Source organism: Gouania willdenowi, chromosome 4 (genome assembly GCF_900634775.1).
Source record: "Gouania willdenowi chromosome 4, fGouWil2.1, whole genome shotgun sequence".
Classification (NCBI taxonomy): Eukaryota; Metazoa; Chordata; class Actinopteri; order Blenniiformes; family Gobiesocidae; genus Gouania; species Gouania willdenowi.
The window spans coordinates 1,509,722-1,525,487 of record NC_041047.1 but is presented as its reverse complement, the minus strand read 5'-3'; the positions used below and the strand labels follow the sequence as shown (position 1 = coordinate 1,525,487).

At 39.3% G+C, this 15,766-nt stretch overlaps 2 protein-coding genes across 27 annotated transcripts in view; both read right to left on the bottom strand.

Moving 5' to 3' along the window:
* The window catches only part of LOC114461434 (mucin-5AC-like), a 419,115-nt gene that overhangs the window by 282,345 nt on the left and 121,004 nt on the right, over window positions 1-15,766 (bottom strand). The window lies entirely within an intron of this gene.
* LOC114461441 (cell wall protein IFF6-like) lies at window positions 8,515-11,372 on the bottom strand. The gene is made up of 5 exons (XM_028443522.1): window positions 11,214-11,372; window positions 11,004-11,105; window positions 10,750-10,917; window positions 10,552-10,668; window positions 8,515-10,243 (listed from the first exon to the last, which is right to left on the bottom strand). Exons 1-5 carry the CDS (start codon window positions 11,263-11,265, stop codon window positions 9,738-9,740), a joined length of 945 nt encoding a protein of 314 aa, XP_028299323.1. The 5' UTR covers window positions 11,266-11,372; the 3' UTR covers window positions 8,515-9,737.

Sequence of the window (15,766 nt, the reverse complement as noted above, 5' to 3'; positions counted from 1 at the left end):
GTGGCGCTCCAATAAAACAGAGGAGTCACGAATACTCTGGCAAGAAAGCCATAGTAAATACATGACAGCCTTACGACATAGTCGATCTACATACTATTCCTCACTAATTGAAGAAAATAAAAATAATCCGAGGTACCTTTTCAGCACTGTAGCCAGGCTAACACAAAGTCAGAGCTCTATTGAGCCCATGATTCCTCTAGCCCTCAGCTGTGAGGACTTTATGACATTTTTTAACGATAAAATTCATAAGATTAGAGATAAAATTAGCCACTCCCTGCCTTCACCTGGGCCTGCTGTACTATTAAATGTAAATAGGCCTAACCTAAACTGTTTCACACATATAGGACTTCAGGAACTTAACTATTATTTCATCCTCCAAACCATCGACCTGCCTTTCAGATCCGATCCCAACTAAGCTGTTTAAAGAAATTATTCCCCTAGTCTGCCCATCTTTGTTGGAGACAATAAATATATCCCTATCAATAGGCTACGTGCCACAGTCCTTTAAAGTAGCTGTAATCAAACCCCTTCTCAAAAAACCTACTCTTGATTCCAGCACTTTAGCAAACTACAGGCCTATATCTAATCTTCCTTTTATTTCAAAGGTTCTTGAGAAAGTTGTGGCAGTTCAGCTCTGTGACTTCCTTCAAAACAACAGCCTGTTCGAGGACTTCCAGTCAGGTTTTAGAGCTCAACACAGCACAGAGACTGCTTTAGTTAAAGTAACTAATGATCTACTCTGGGCTTCAGATGAAGGACGACTCTCAGTGCTGGTTTTATTAGATCTTAGTGCAGCTTATGACACTATATTCTACTAGAGAGATTAGAGGAATTACTTGGAATCACAGGGACTGCCCTAAACTGGTTTAAGTCCTACCTATCTGATAGGTACCAGTTTGTACACGTGAATAATAAGTCTTCTGTGTACACTAAAGTAAGCTACGGGGTTCCTCAGGGCTCTGTGCTAGGTCCAATCCTCTTCTGTATCTATATGATCCCCCTTGGTAATGTTATGAGAAAATACTCTGTTAACTTTCACTGCTATGCTGATGATACCCAACTGTATGTATCAATGAAGCCAGGTGAGACAAATCAGCTATCTAAACTTGAGGACTGTCTAAAGGACATTAGGGCCTGGATGGACCAAAATTTTCTTCTTCTCAACTCAGACAAGACTGAGGTCATTGTACTGGGCCCAAGACACCTTAGAGAAACCTATGCTAGCCTAACTGCCCTAGATGGCATTACTCTGGCACAAAGCACAACTGTTAGAAACCTTGGGGTTCTATTTGATCAGGATTTATCCTTCAACTCTCACATAAAACAAACTTCAAGAACTGCCTTCTTTCATCTCCGTAACATTGCTAAAATCAGATCTATCCTGTCTCAGGGCGACACCAAAAAACTAGTCCATGCTTTTGTTACCTCTAGACTGGATTATTGTAATTCTCTTTTAGCAGGCTGCCCGAGCAAGTCGCTTAAGACACTTCAGCTGGTTCAAAATGCTGCAGCACGTGTACTGACTAAAACTAGGAGAAGAGATCACATTACTCCTGTATTAGCCTCTCTGCATTGGCTTCCCATAAAATATAGAATAGAATTCAAGATTCTTCTTCTCACTTATAAAGCCCTAAATGGACAGGCACCAGTCTATCTCAAGGAGCTTGTAGTGCCATACAATCCCCCCAGAACACTACGCTCTCAAAATGCTGGACTACTCGTTGTTCCATTTGTCTCTAAAAGTAGTATAGGAGGAAGAGCTTTCAGTTATCAGGCCCCACTTCTCTGGAACCATCTACCAACCACCGTTCGGGGGGCAGACACCCTCTCTACCTTTAAGGTTAGGCTCAAAACATTCCTCTTTGGTAAAACTTTTAGTTAGGAACCAGCTCATAGCTCATAATTAAGATGCAATAGAAATAGACTGCCGGGGGTGGGTCTGGCATGCTCAGTTGGAGAGGGCGTTAAGAGAGAGGTCATTTAGGTTAGAGAGGGACCGGAGAGGGTCCCATTCCTCTCTCAAACACTCCCTCTATGTCTGCTTCTTCCCTTGTGTGTTTGCTCCTGTACTCCTTCTGGCTTTTGTCTTGCAGGTCCGTGGGATCCTCAGTGTGGAGTTACAGAGTCTCAACAACTCTGTCTCCACCCTTTCCTCTGCACACACCCAACACAGCATAACGTGGATGGCTGTTCATCATAGGAATGGGATCCACACAAGGTTCCTGCTGCTTAACAGAAGGTTTTCCTTGCCGCCATGATGAATTCATGTTGGGTGTGGGATACATATGTATGTGTATATACGTATATATGCATATGTGTGTATCCATAAAATGAAGAGTCCGTCCTTAAGACTGCTCTACTGTAAAGTGTCTTGAGATACCATTGGTTATGATTTGGCGCTATACAAATAAAGATTGATTGATTGATTGATTGATAATAGTCAAACAAGCTAGCAGAGCGACCATGCTAATGTTAGCAGCTAGTGCTAAACAGCAACAGATGAAATACTAGCTTAAAAAAAACATCGATTGCATGGGAACAGCGGATTATTAATTTACTTAAAACATGCCCCTAGAAGGCTGTGTGTGTGTGTGTGTGTGTGTGTGTGTGTGTGTGTGTGTGTGTGTGTGTGTGTGTGTGTGTTGTTTCAGAGGAGCATTTAAAAGCCCTTGTTTATCTTCCGGTCACAGAAAACATTGTTTTATGTTTTCAAAGCAACTTAAAATGTAATTGAATTCATTATTCATTATTATTTATCTACCTAACCATGTGTGTATTGTTGGACACAAACAAACTTTATTTTTACAAATAAACTTATACAACATCCTGTTCCACACGTCTGCCATCGTGGGCTGAGGTTGTTGTCCCAGAATAACACAAAAATGGCGTCCCTCCTCCTCTGCTTACTCTCCACAATCGTTTTGAAGCTCTCTCATATGAAAACGGGGACAAACTCAGTCCAATTAAGCCGACCGAAACAACCGCCAGGAAAACGCCTCCACCACCACCTGGATTAAATTCCCACAGGCCAAAAACCTCCTCTGTAGCCCGTCAAAACCTCCTCAAAGCTGCAGTCCAGAGGCATGCTACTGCAGCTTCAATGCCATCTGATGACGGAGGATCACCCACAGACATCAGTGACCCTTAGAAGCAGAGCCGCTTCAACGCCAACCAGAGCCGATAACAGAGACTTTCCCGCAGCTTTCTACAACCCGAGCACCACCAGACGTTCCCACACAGACGTCCCAACGCCAGTCAACTCTGAGGACAGAAACTCTACCACAGCCAGCTGTGATCCACCCGCCGGACGTTCCCATTACGTATAACAGGTGCACACTCACCACTAACACTCTCTTCCTACAAACTACACTTATTATCGGTGATTCAATAACAAGAAATATTAGATTATTTAATGCCATCACACACTGTATTCCAGGTGCTACAGTTCACACTATCTTAAACAAACTTAATCTAATGTTACCCACGCTGCCAGCAACTGTCACTAAAATAGTGTTACATGTAGGGACGAACAATACCACCCGACTTGAATCAATACAGACCGTGAACGAGTTTAGCCTTCTTTTTAACGTTCTAAAGGCATGTGGGAAATCAATATTCATTTCTGGCCCTCTTCCTACATTAAATAGTGGTATAGAATGATTTAGTCGCCTTTTACAGCAGCACAACTTCTTACAATCCTGCTGCAAACTCCATAATTTCACATTTTATGCTTAACTTTGACCTCTTTTGGAAACTGACGTCACTCTGCTGCACCGACTGAGATTGCGAAGTCAAATTGAATTATGGTACAAAACAAAAATGCAACGACGTCTTTGCTTTCTTTAGTTGTGTCACAAAATGAGCAGTGTTGAAGAATTGAGAATCGATTATTTATTATTATTTTTATTTAAGAGTTAAAAGATGCAGCTATATTCTGAGAATGAAAAAGTACTTCTGTTAATTCATTTTAAATTGAATTGTGGTACAGATATGTTTCCATAAGATTCAAGAAAAAGTCGAGGTCGGACCTCAAGTGGGAGCTGAACATCAGCTCCCTTATCAAAAAAGCTCAGCAGAGGATGTACTTTTTGCGGCAGCTGAAGAAGTTCAGTCTGCCAACAAAGATGATGGTGAACTTCTACAGCTCCATCATCCAGTCCATCCTCTGCTCCTCCATCACCATCTGGTACGCTGCAGCTACGGCCAAGGACAAGGCCAGACTGCAGCGTATCATCCACTCTGCAGAGAAGGTCATCGGCTGCAATCTGCCCTCCCTCCAGGACCTGTACGCCTCCAGGATTTTGAGGCGTGCAGGAAAGATTGTGGCCGACCCCTCCCACCCCGGTCATAAACTGTTTCAATCTCTCCCTTCTGGTAGGAGGTTTCGGTCCATCAGGACCAGAACCTCCAGACACAAAAACAGCTTCTTTCCCTCTGCCACCATCCACATGAACACACCCCAAGTCACCCACTGAACCCCCCCCCCCCCCCCCCCCCCACCCGATCACCACCTCCACCAGCTTGATACCTGCTGCACTGTATATATATATTTATATTTATATTTATCCTATTTATCCTTTATTCTCTATCTATCCTTTATTTATCCCTCATCCTTTATATTTATCATTATTATTATTATTATTGTTGCTGGGTTGTTCTTTGTTGTTTTGTTTTTATTTCTTTTATTTCTTTTTGTTGCTTGTTTTGTGCACCAACCACCAAGTCAAATTCCTTGTACTGTCCTCAAAACTGTACATGGCAAATAAAACATTTCTGATTCTGATTCTGATGTGTCCTCTTTTTCAGAAGTCATAATATGGTCACCAGACTCTACACTTCCCTTGTTTGAAGATCTTTTTCACTCAAACACTGGGAGGAGACACAACAATGTCTGAAGCTCTGTAATGTCAGCATCATTTTATGTCCTGCTAATGAAGAAATGAACAGGAAACATGATCCTTACACACAAACTGACACAAGTACAGAATAACTGTGGATATTTTAAAACACAGCTGTGGGAGACTTTTTAACCTGTAGAACTTCTCAAGCGAGTCTGACGTTATTAAAAGTGTGACGCCATTTAAGACCAAGTCAGAGGCAGTTCTCTACCTCCCTCTGCAGGTTCTTCCAGGCACTGTTAATTAATAAATGATGTTCTGTAGTTGTTTTATTAATCTCTTTTTAATCAAACCTAAAAATTGCTGAGAAACGCCCTCAGTTTGAGGTCTTTTCATTTAAATGACATTATTGTAGCAGATAAAAACATTGATATATCACAAAGTGTCTTTATAAAGTCATTTATTGTTTGTTTTTAACAGACTAGAATAGATTCAGGCGTAGACATTTACATTCCTTTGTATTTTAGACTATAGTCCTAATGTCTACGTGTCACATTGATGTGTACTCTAGTCATTCTCTAAATAATAGAAAATACAAATGAAATAAAACATCTACAGTATGTACCGCTATAAGTTAGCACATCATAAACAGTAAAAAAAAAAAATGGTGGTGTCCTCACATTGTGACCTACTGTATGGTTATTAATAGAGATATAAATTTGCTCCAAGATTTGGAGCGTTTGTGTCTCAATGATCTGGTTCCTAATAGTAACACCATCTAATCCAGTGGTTCTCCAACTTGTTTGGCTCTAGTACCTCCTTTCTCTTATTTCTGAGTCCAAGTACCCACCTTTGTACGACTGCATTTTCCTCAGAATACCATTAATAGTGACATCATTTTAAAATTTCATTTTGTAAACGTGGAATGAACCAGTATTTTGGACAGTGGTTCCCAACCTTTATGGAATCGTGACCCCATTTGATATTTAAAAAATCAGGTGTCCAAAAAGACACTTTTTTCTTCTAGAATTAGTTTTTGATCATGTTTATTTTTACTGCGTATAGCCAGGATTAGTGACAAGTTGTGCCAGCTCAGATATATTTGTAGTGCATTTAATTTTGAATAGATTTATATTTCAGAAAGTGAAAGTATTGAATACAGTTAACTTTGTGTGTTGTTTTAAATTTAAAGAATTCATTTTTGAATAGTTGTTAATTTTTTTTTATTAATTACCAGACATTTAAATTGTACACAACCTCACATGTGGTGAAAAACATGGATTTATTGTCTCCAGAATAATTGATTTCTATAGTTTTAATAATTTCCAGTGTTATTTAGTGTCTGACTGTTGTATTTTCATTTCATGTTCTAAACAATATCATTTCCATTATCATTTTTAACTAAAAATAAACATTTTTAATCCCATATTTTTCATGCTCACATTTGTTAATTTTCCTCTCTCTCTCTCTCTCTCTGTAGTGCCATCGCGTACCCCCTTTTGAGAAACTCTGATCTCAGTGCAAATGGCTCAGACTTTCACTCAGAAATGATTGAACTTTTAATCTTTGACTTGTGACGCTGTTGTTGAAAGTAAGGTTTCACAATCCTTCAGACTTTCAGGTTCTAAGGGTGTGTGAGAGACTACAGTCAGTCCATCAATGATTGATGGACTATTCAATCATTAATAAAGAACATGAGGTGTTTTGCCAGGCTGGTTTTTCCAACCTGATGCTATGTTGTTGGTATGGCACATTTCATAATAGGCACTAATAAGAGTCTATAATTACTGCTTTTTGACTTTGGGTGTGGTCGGTTCCTTTAAACTTAACAATGGGTTGTTGTCGGGAACTTTGACATTTAAACCACAACATTAGGTGTTGGTCACAGCCAGCTTGGATCTGATTAAGACTCTGCAAGTGTTAAAGCTTAGGGTTGCTTTGCTGCTTCAGAACCACTTGCTGTGATTGATGGTATAATAAACTCTGCTGTCTAGGGGAAATCTTAATGGCAAACAACCAGCCAATGCTCAAACCCTCTTTGCTTATGTGGCACGACAACAACCCAAAACATACCAGCTAACACAAGCTCACACAAAAAACAAAATCAAGGATTTAAAGTTACCAAGTCAAAGTCTGGATTTAAATCCAATCAGACAGTCCATGTTCAAAAACCCTCCAATATGACTGAGTTTGAAGAATTCTTTCAAAAAAAGGTTGAAACAAAAGTCCTCCACAACAATGCAAAGGACTCCTCACCTGTTATTGGCAAATGGTAGCATTGCAGTGTCCAAAAGGTTTTGTTTTTTTTTTCTCTTTAATAAATACAATCATCTTTTAGGAACTGCATTTGGTATTTTACTTTTATTTGCTGTCTTTTTTGTCCATTTTTTTTTTTTGGTTCTAAAGAATAACTTTAAACTCAGAGATAAAGTGATGTAACAGTATTTTGGGATTTATGCACAAGCATCTTTATTGCTGAACAGGCCAATCGGGAGGAACGGGACAATTCCCGGTGGGCCGGTCTGATGATTGGGCTGCGAGGGCCGGTGTCACGGACTGAGTTTACCTCGTACTGATTATGAGCGGATATCCGCATGCAACCCTAACCCTATCCTAATCCAATAAACTAATAAAACATGCCCCTTCACTTTGAAAACAATAATAAACAAAACTTTATTGTTATTATTATTATTATTATTATGAGCAAAAATTAATTTTCCTGTCGTACGCATGCGCATATATGCTCATAATCGATCTCAGTACAAGGTAAACTATAATCTCTAATCATAAAACTCGTTGATTAAAGGCACTTTTTTTTCTCCACTGCATAATATTTGAGGGAGATTTTTGGTCATGTTATTGATGTAATGTGTTGATTATTTTATCTTATTGATTTTAAGTTGTTGATTGTTTTAATAATGATACATAATAATACATTTTATTCGTAATGCACTTTACATTTGATGCCAAACCTCAAAGTGCTACAGGATAAAAACAATACAACAACATATATTAAGAGACAGGACTAAAAGAGGCATATACTGTTAAAATATGTTTCTTTAAAAAGGTGATATTTATTTGTGTCTATGTGGGTGTAGAATGAGGAGATCTGTGGTTTGAGAATGTGATTAATTGTGGAAAACAGTTTTTTGGAATTGCCTGAGCTGTTGTTTGAGTGTTCAGTAGAGTTCTGACCTGGCCCTGGAGAGTGCTTGTGTATGAAATGCGCTATACAAATAAATTTGCCTTGATCACAAAACCAAAGTCTGCTCCTCCACTGGCAGCTCTTTCCTTGTTTTGCAGACGCATTACATCTGTGCACTTTGTCAATTTTGAGAAGCCCCTGACTGCAGGTACTTGGAAGTTTCAGGGGTGGCCAAACTTGGTCCTGGAGGGTCGGGGGTCCAACAGGTTTTCAAAGTGTCCCTGCTCCAACACAGCTGGGAGACTCGTTAGCAAAGCTGCTTCAGGATATCAGAAGTGTTGGATCAGGGACACTTTGACATCCTGGTGGACTGTGTTTGGACACCCCTGGTATAGACATAGGAACTACAGATACATGAGGCACGGCCACATCCCCTCCCATTTGCACCAACACAACCCATCTGCCTCATAAAAATCTGAAATAAAACTATTTTTTTCTGAATAATTAATATTGAATAATAAATGCATTTGATATCATTTGTCTTGTTTTTAATAAATGAAGCAGGTGATTAATTATAGATGTAGTTAGTGTAGTGGTCATGTTCTAAAAATCTCATGTTCATCTATTCTAGTTCTCTTATAAGTGATGCTGATATAAAATACATCTAATGAATTATGAAAATGTTTTTTCTTTGCAATATATTAATAAAGAACTGTATTACTGTTCTAAAATATGTGATTGAAAATTGTTCATTATTTTCTATGAGAATTGAAAATTAGTCCAATTTTGAAAGAAAAGGTTTGTAACCACTGTCGTCATTGATAAGTGTAGATTCTGCTATTTTTGAAAAGTATGTGTTGTAAAGACTAATGTTGGAGATGTATGCGCTCATCTTGAAATAAGTCTACATTATGAAGCAACCCTTACCTGCACTGAATTGAATTATTTTAGAACAATACACTGAAATACAAGGCTTTACAGAACAGCATGCTTTTGTAGACTCAACATGTAAGGTTAGAACATGATTTTTATAATAATATGTTTTGATCTAAAGTGGGCCGGTCTGAGCTATGAAGCTCCAGGGCTGAAAATAAGTCCCACTCTAGCCCTGCTGCTGAACAAAAGATCATCACAGGTGTTTGAAAAAACATTTACAAAGTGTGACTGAATATTGGACTGATGGAAGCTGGAGAAGAAAAAGTCGATTTAACCATTTAGTTTTTTCTCACCACAACAGTAAAAAAAAAAGCTTAGAAAACAATAAAACAGAAGCTTCTTGTTTGCTCTAAAGTTCTTTTTAAGCTTTGTGTGGGTCAAAGAATCATAAACATGTGATATGTTAAACACAACCTCAATCAACTCACATAAACTAGAATAAATGTACAGTCGAGTTTAAAGTTGATACATTTCACTGAGTTCCTCAAAGTTCTGGGAGGAGCAACTATAACTGTAAAGTACAATAAATAAATAATAATAATATATGTTAATAATTGTGAAATAATAGGCTCACAGTTCAGTTAAACAGTGAATAAATCCCACAATGCTTTGCTACATTGGTAATTAGACACAGTTTGTAACAGTGTCTTCATGAGTTGGTAGAGCTGAGATTCTGTATTGTCCTTTTCATTGACCATGGGATTATACCAGTACTTAACCTCCAACATGTCAACCATTTATGATTGTTGACAACTAGCTTTTACAAGGTTTACAAATAAATAGTATTTTATAATGTACAAAAGGCAGAAAGTAGTGTTCTAACAAAGAATCACAGTAAAGAGTCCAAACAGTAGATTGATCATCCCCAGTCTGATAAAACCTGCATCAATGGATTGTGATGACGACCCACTGGATACAGTCGTTGTTGCACCAGAACCTGAACCGGAACCAGATCCACCAGAAGCTGTGGTTGATGCACCGGAACCTCCAGAACCTGAACCAGAACCTCCAGAACCTGAACCAGAACCACCAGAAGCTGTGGTTGATGCACCGGAACTTCCAGAACCTGAACCAGAACCACCTGAGGTTCCAGAAGCTGTAGTCTTAGAAGTCGACCCACTTGATGCCTGACTTATTGTGTTTGAGCTGGCAGTGGTCACAGGAGGTGTGTTGAGATTAAGGCAAAGATTGCCACTGCAGGAACTGATGGAACTGAAGTTACCAACATTAAGCAGCTGAGAGAACCTCTGCAGACTTGAATTGGTTTCCACCAAATTTGTAGATACACATCCACCAACAGTAGGAGTTCTGCCACCGTTGACTCCTGTGGAGAAACGTCAGCTTTAATTCTCACTTCATTCACAGCAATAATTGTAAAGTCCTGTCAGAGACTTTAACTAGACAAAGATCTAACACTCAACACTTGATAAAAACCAAAGTACTCAACAAGATAACAGTCCAACCTTTACTACAACACTTTTACAGATTTAACATTTCTGCAATTATTTATCAAAGTCAATCAGTATTTTATAAAAGTTTGCCTTCGTATCTTCATAATCAACATTTAGGAAAAGGAAATAATATTTTTGTTCTAATGTAATGCATTAATAATCAAATGCATTAAAGTCTTACCATTTGCCCGAAAGCATCTGTCTTCAGATCCTTCACATTGAAGTTCTACGTCACATACGGAGGGGTTTGCACAGAAATGACAGGAAAGACCACTTTTAGTCTCATTACGAGAAGGCGCTGTAATGAAAAAAGGTAAATATGATACATTTACAGGATGATGGAGGACAAACATGAAGAGATTCTCTGGTCCTTTCGTACCAGGTAAAGTCCTTGTGTTGCAGTTGTCTGTGTTGCAGCACTCAGCTAATGTGACAGTACTGGAGAGACCTGAGTTGGACTGAAATGTTCTGTTTCCTGTGGATGGACACAGAGAGGAAGGTGCGCAGGCCTTGAGGAATTCATTTCTTGTATTGCCGACTGTTCTGGCTGCAGAACAAAATAAAAGAGTGTTATTGAAGAACAATGAGACGTTAAAGTGGACAAAGGAATGTTAAAGAGGTGAAAAACTCTACCTTTAGTGGTGGCGCTAACACACATGGTTTCTGATGAACATGTGACTGTTGTCATATTCATACACTGTCTGTCTGAGCAGCTTTGACACTGAAGAGCTCCAACTGTGGCAAAGACACAACAATTATACATCAATTATTCAAAGTGCACAACTAAAAAAAATAGATAAGAATAGGTTTTATAGTGAGTGAAATGAAAGCAGGTGAGATTACCTGAGCTGCTAATTGTCCATAGAAGAGTCAGGGAAATGATGAGCTTCATCATGATGAGCAGGTGAGTGTCCTGGAGTTCTGATGAGCCTGAGGTTCACCTCATCTACTTATACACCAACCCCTGAATCATTGGACCACATTCACATTTTTAGGTGATTAATTCACCAACTGTCATCTAACATTTACATCACAGCCTGTCAGACACTCCCATCCTCTCTGCGTCCACATGCCTCACCACACCTTCAGTCTCGTCACCTGACGACAATGGATACTTGAGTGTTGTTCATTGAGTCCCTTTCTGGTAGCAGTGTTGACATAAACGTAATTTAAATGACGTACGTTGTGTTTTTCAGAGTTTCTGCATGTCTTAGTTTCATAACGTTCTACTTTTAAAAGATGTTGGAGACTTAATTTAATTTGGGACGAGATATTCCGAATTAAATTATTTGGAATTAAAGTGTTCTGTTTTGTGTGTACATGGAAATAGTAATTACAAGTATAGGTTTACATAGAAAACCGGTTTATTCGGCTATATTCAATTCCACTTTAGGTCTGGAGGGAGAACGTGACGTATCACATCTCTCAGGATAAAACACACAACAAACCTGTTATTGTTGGCTACAACATAGAAGACCACACGAGTACTGTTTTCACTTTTATTTTGATTGTAGTTTCAAATACAGCATTTTACAGTTATTTTACGGTTTCACTTTCATCCGCGGAGCAGAAGAAGGAGATAGAAGACGTACTTTGATCCATCAAAGCCAGCAGTTAATACAACAGCTGTTCTACCTCCATCTACAGGACGTTGTGTGAAAATGTACTTTCTAGTGATCCGTGCATCATTAGTGAAGCTCTGGTGCTTCTTGTCTTAATGAAACCTGTTGTGAATGTCTGCATGTTTATTCTTCCATCCATCCACTCTTTTCATCATATCCATGTCTTTTAAGGCTCTTATTAAATAAAAAGTTTTGGCTCCAGTCTGGGCGGCCATCTTGGATTATGTCATCACCAGCGCGTCATTACGGCAAGTCACAGATGCGCAGAACAACCGGAATGAACTTAAAGTGGAATTAATTTTTTAAAAGATAGAGGATTTTTTAAATTTGGAATTAAAATGGGAATAAACCAGCCACCTAAGTAGGATTTAAGTTCAATTTGGAACTAAATTTGCATCAGGAAGTAGGTGTTTACATGGTCAGTTTAAAGAGAATTGAACCTTTTTCTGAATTATTGAAGCTCCCATGTTAAAGTGGTCATTGAGTCAAACAGTCCAAGACCAGCTGTTAGTGAACATTTAGCACTGACAATGTTGAATGACACTGTTGATATTGATGTTGAATTGTTACTTGTGTTTACATTGTGTTGTGAAAAAGTACAGATGGCCTTTGTTGCACTTCCTACGTGTTTTTCTCTCCAGTCTAAATTTGTGCTTGGGTTGTACAATAACTAGACCTGTTGTTGATGAACTATTGTAGTCTACGTACACTCCCAAACAAAGTGGTAGAACAAACACTGACCAAGCTTTGCTGATATTAAAGATGTCTACTCAGCAGAGAGTCGAGCATTAACCAGTCTTTAGAATGAACTTGAGAATATTTTCTCATTGAACTATACTGTACCTCATTGCTGTTGTAAATACAATTAGAAAGAAGGAATTCAACAACTTAATCTGATAGAAGCCAAAATAACCTCCAACAGAATAAATGAAGTCATTTAGTGCCCCACCCTTTTCTAACGTCATGTAAACAATGCTACGATCATTAGAGTGGCTGAGAATGGATTAACATTGTACATTTTGTCTTTTTCAGGTTCAAGATGTCCTCATTCAGACTATAAATAGATCCACAGATGTGTTCTTTAGCATTGTGTTCATTCTTTCAAGGTCAACGAACGCCACTTTTATTCAACCAACAATAAAGATCTGAATGAATCACTATTCTCTCTTTTCTTTGTTGAGCTGTGTTGACGTTTGATAACCAATGACATACCAGCCAATGATGAACTAAAGCCGGTTACATATTGATCATAGCTTGTTATTTTGTCATGTTGTCAATAAACAAAAGCAAGAGTTGTAAAAAAATCAGTGAATTACAATTGATTTAATGTGTTTTAGACAGAACAGCTGCTTAAATCATTTTATTTTTGTGTTCATAAATCAAATGCGTTGTAAGGATTAGTTCTTAAAATAATATGTTTCTGAATAATCAATATCATTAAATTCAACAGGAAAAACTGATTAAACAATTCATAAAAATAATTTAATTCTTAGTTTAAAGGAATTGTAGACGATGTTTAGCTTCTGGGTGGATCATCAAGACTATTGGTCCTCCTAATTGTCAATCATGTTTGCGTAAGGCCGTCGTACGTGCTCGTTCCCGGTGTGCACCGGGTCCTTTGAAAATGGATTTTCACTTACCGGTGGCGAGTCTGACATAGTGGGAAAAGTGCAAATCTTCTTTTGGTAGGTAAGCTTGTATGACCGATGTCGACTCCAACTTGTAAACAGAGCTGTGCACGAGGAAAACGGGGCTCGTGTACGCTCTCTCGCACACGTAGGCGTTAGTTCTTGAGCAGGTAGAGTGTTGCGCATGTGCAGAGGACGTTTCTTTTCTAAACTTCAGGAAAATCATCTTCTATACCTTTAAGTCAGAGTTTTTACAACCATGGGGTTGTGACCCCCTGTGGCTCACTTGTAATTTAAATGGGGTCACCTCAAATGTCTAGTAAAAAAAAAGATAAAGGACCCTTTATGTCAAAATGTCAGTCAACTTGATTTATTACCCTAAGCCCCGCCCACTTTCCCCACGCACCACTGCTAAGCTCCGGCCACATCCCTACCAACACAGTTAAGCCCCGCCCATCTTAATTTTTTTTTTTTTTTTTTAATTAAAATTATATTTATAATAATGTTATTATTGAAAATAAACATGTATTATTTATGTTCATCTAGCGGGTATTTATGAATATAAAAAATATTTAAAAAAAAAAAAATTAAAAGATTGTGGCGCCCTCTGTTGGACAAATGTGGCTATAACATTTGTGAGACTTGGCCCCCACCTCTCTTCCACCGGTACGCTGAGCATCGGCTCCCCACAGGGCTGTGTGCTGAGCCCCCTCCTGTACTGACTCTCCACCTACGACTGCAGCTCGGCCCACAATGACAATCTCATCGTCAAGTTTGCCGACGGCACTACAGTGGTCGGACTCATTTCTAAGGACGATGAGACGTCCTACAGAGAGGAGGTCCTGAAGTTGGCAGCCTGGTGTTCAGAGAATAACCTCGCTCTGAACGCCAAGAAAACCAGCGAGATCATCATGGACTTCAGGAAGCACAGCACAAACCCAGCCCCCCTGTACATCAACGGTGAGTGCGTGGAGAGGGTCCACACCTTCATGATATGTCTTGGTCAGAGAACATCACGGCAGTCTGAGAAATATACAAAAAAACAACTGGGATTTGTTTGTGGTTTGCTTTTATCATAGTTTAGGAAAACAGGAAAATAGTACAAAACACAAGTAATAAAACAAATATTTACACTTTAAAAAAAGTATGCATTATTAGGTGTGTGTGTGTGCGTGTGTGTGTCATTTCAGCACTCACTTCCTCACTCAGCAATGGTCAGAACATACCTGGCACTGCCATGGTATGTTCTTTCTACATTTGCCACATGTGTATTTGTAGCAGTCAACACATCGTACAGAGGCACAATTTTTCTTGCATCGATGGTTGACCATTTTCCCAGGATCAGGTGTGGGAGGTTGTTGAAGAAGAAGTTGCTCCTTGCATGCCTTCTTCGCATCCACATGAGAGTTAGACAACTCTGTTGCAAGCTCGAACAGGAAGTCTATCCTTCTCTCCTGCTTCCCGGTGCATGTTTGATAAAGCACATATGCATTCAGTGCTGCCATGTCAATCATGTTGTAGAACACTGCGACTGGCCATCGCCGTGTTCCTGTGCGCACACTGTACTCCCTCACCATCTGGTCCATCACATCTACGCCGCACTTTGTGGTGTTGTATTGGGTGATGGTGTTTGGCTTCCTTTTGGTGGTATCCTCAGTCTCAACCATGCTGTGCATGCTGCTGAGAACGTAGACGGTCTTCTTCCGTTTGGGCGCATACACTGTCAGCGTGGCACCAGTGGTTGAAAACACCTAATAAATAAGATAAATTGTTATTTTCACAGCACACACAATGACACACAGGTGTTGATGAAAAAAAGACCTGCAACATACCTGAGTGGTGAACTGAATGCGGTCCGTTTGTCTAGTTGACAGAGGAATTTCCCTGCTAATTTTGTTAACTGTGCCAAGGATGGTGGTTTTCAGGCTAAGCAGTCGTTGTACAAGTGACAGCGATGTGAAGAAATTGTTGGTGATGACAGTTCGGCCCTTGTTCATGAATGGTTCCATCAGCCTCATCACCACACTCTCTGACAGTCTCTCCCCACTAGGACGACTGGGGTCCTTGCCAAGACATGGGAGGATTTTGCAGATGTACTTGGATTTCAAATTGCAAGCCACCCAAAATTTGATCCCGAGCTTGTCAG

Bases quoted from the DNA above. Each gene is read 5' to 3' on its own strand.
- LOC114461441 (XM_028443522.1), bottom strand. From the start codon at position 11,265: ATGATGAAGCTCATCATTTCCCTGACTCTTCTATGGACAATTAGCAGC. The intron at 10,918-11,003 runs GTAGAGTTTTTC...TTTGTTCTGCAG, and splicing joins TGTTAGCGCCACCACTAAAG to CCAGAACAGTCGGCAATACA. The intron at 10,669-10,749 runs GTACGAAAGGAC...TTTTCATTACAG, and splicing joins CAACACAAGGACTTTACCTG to CGCCTTCTCGTAATGAGACT.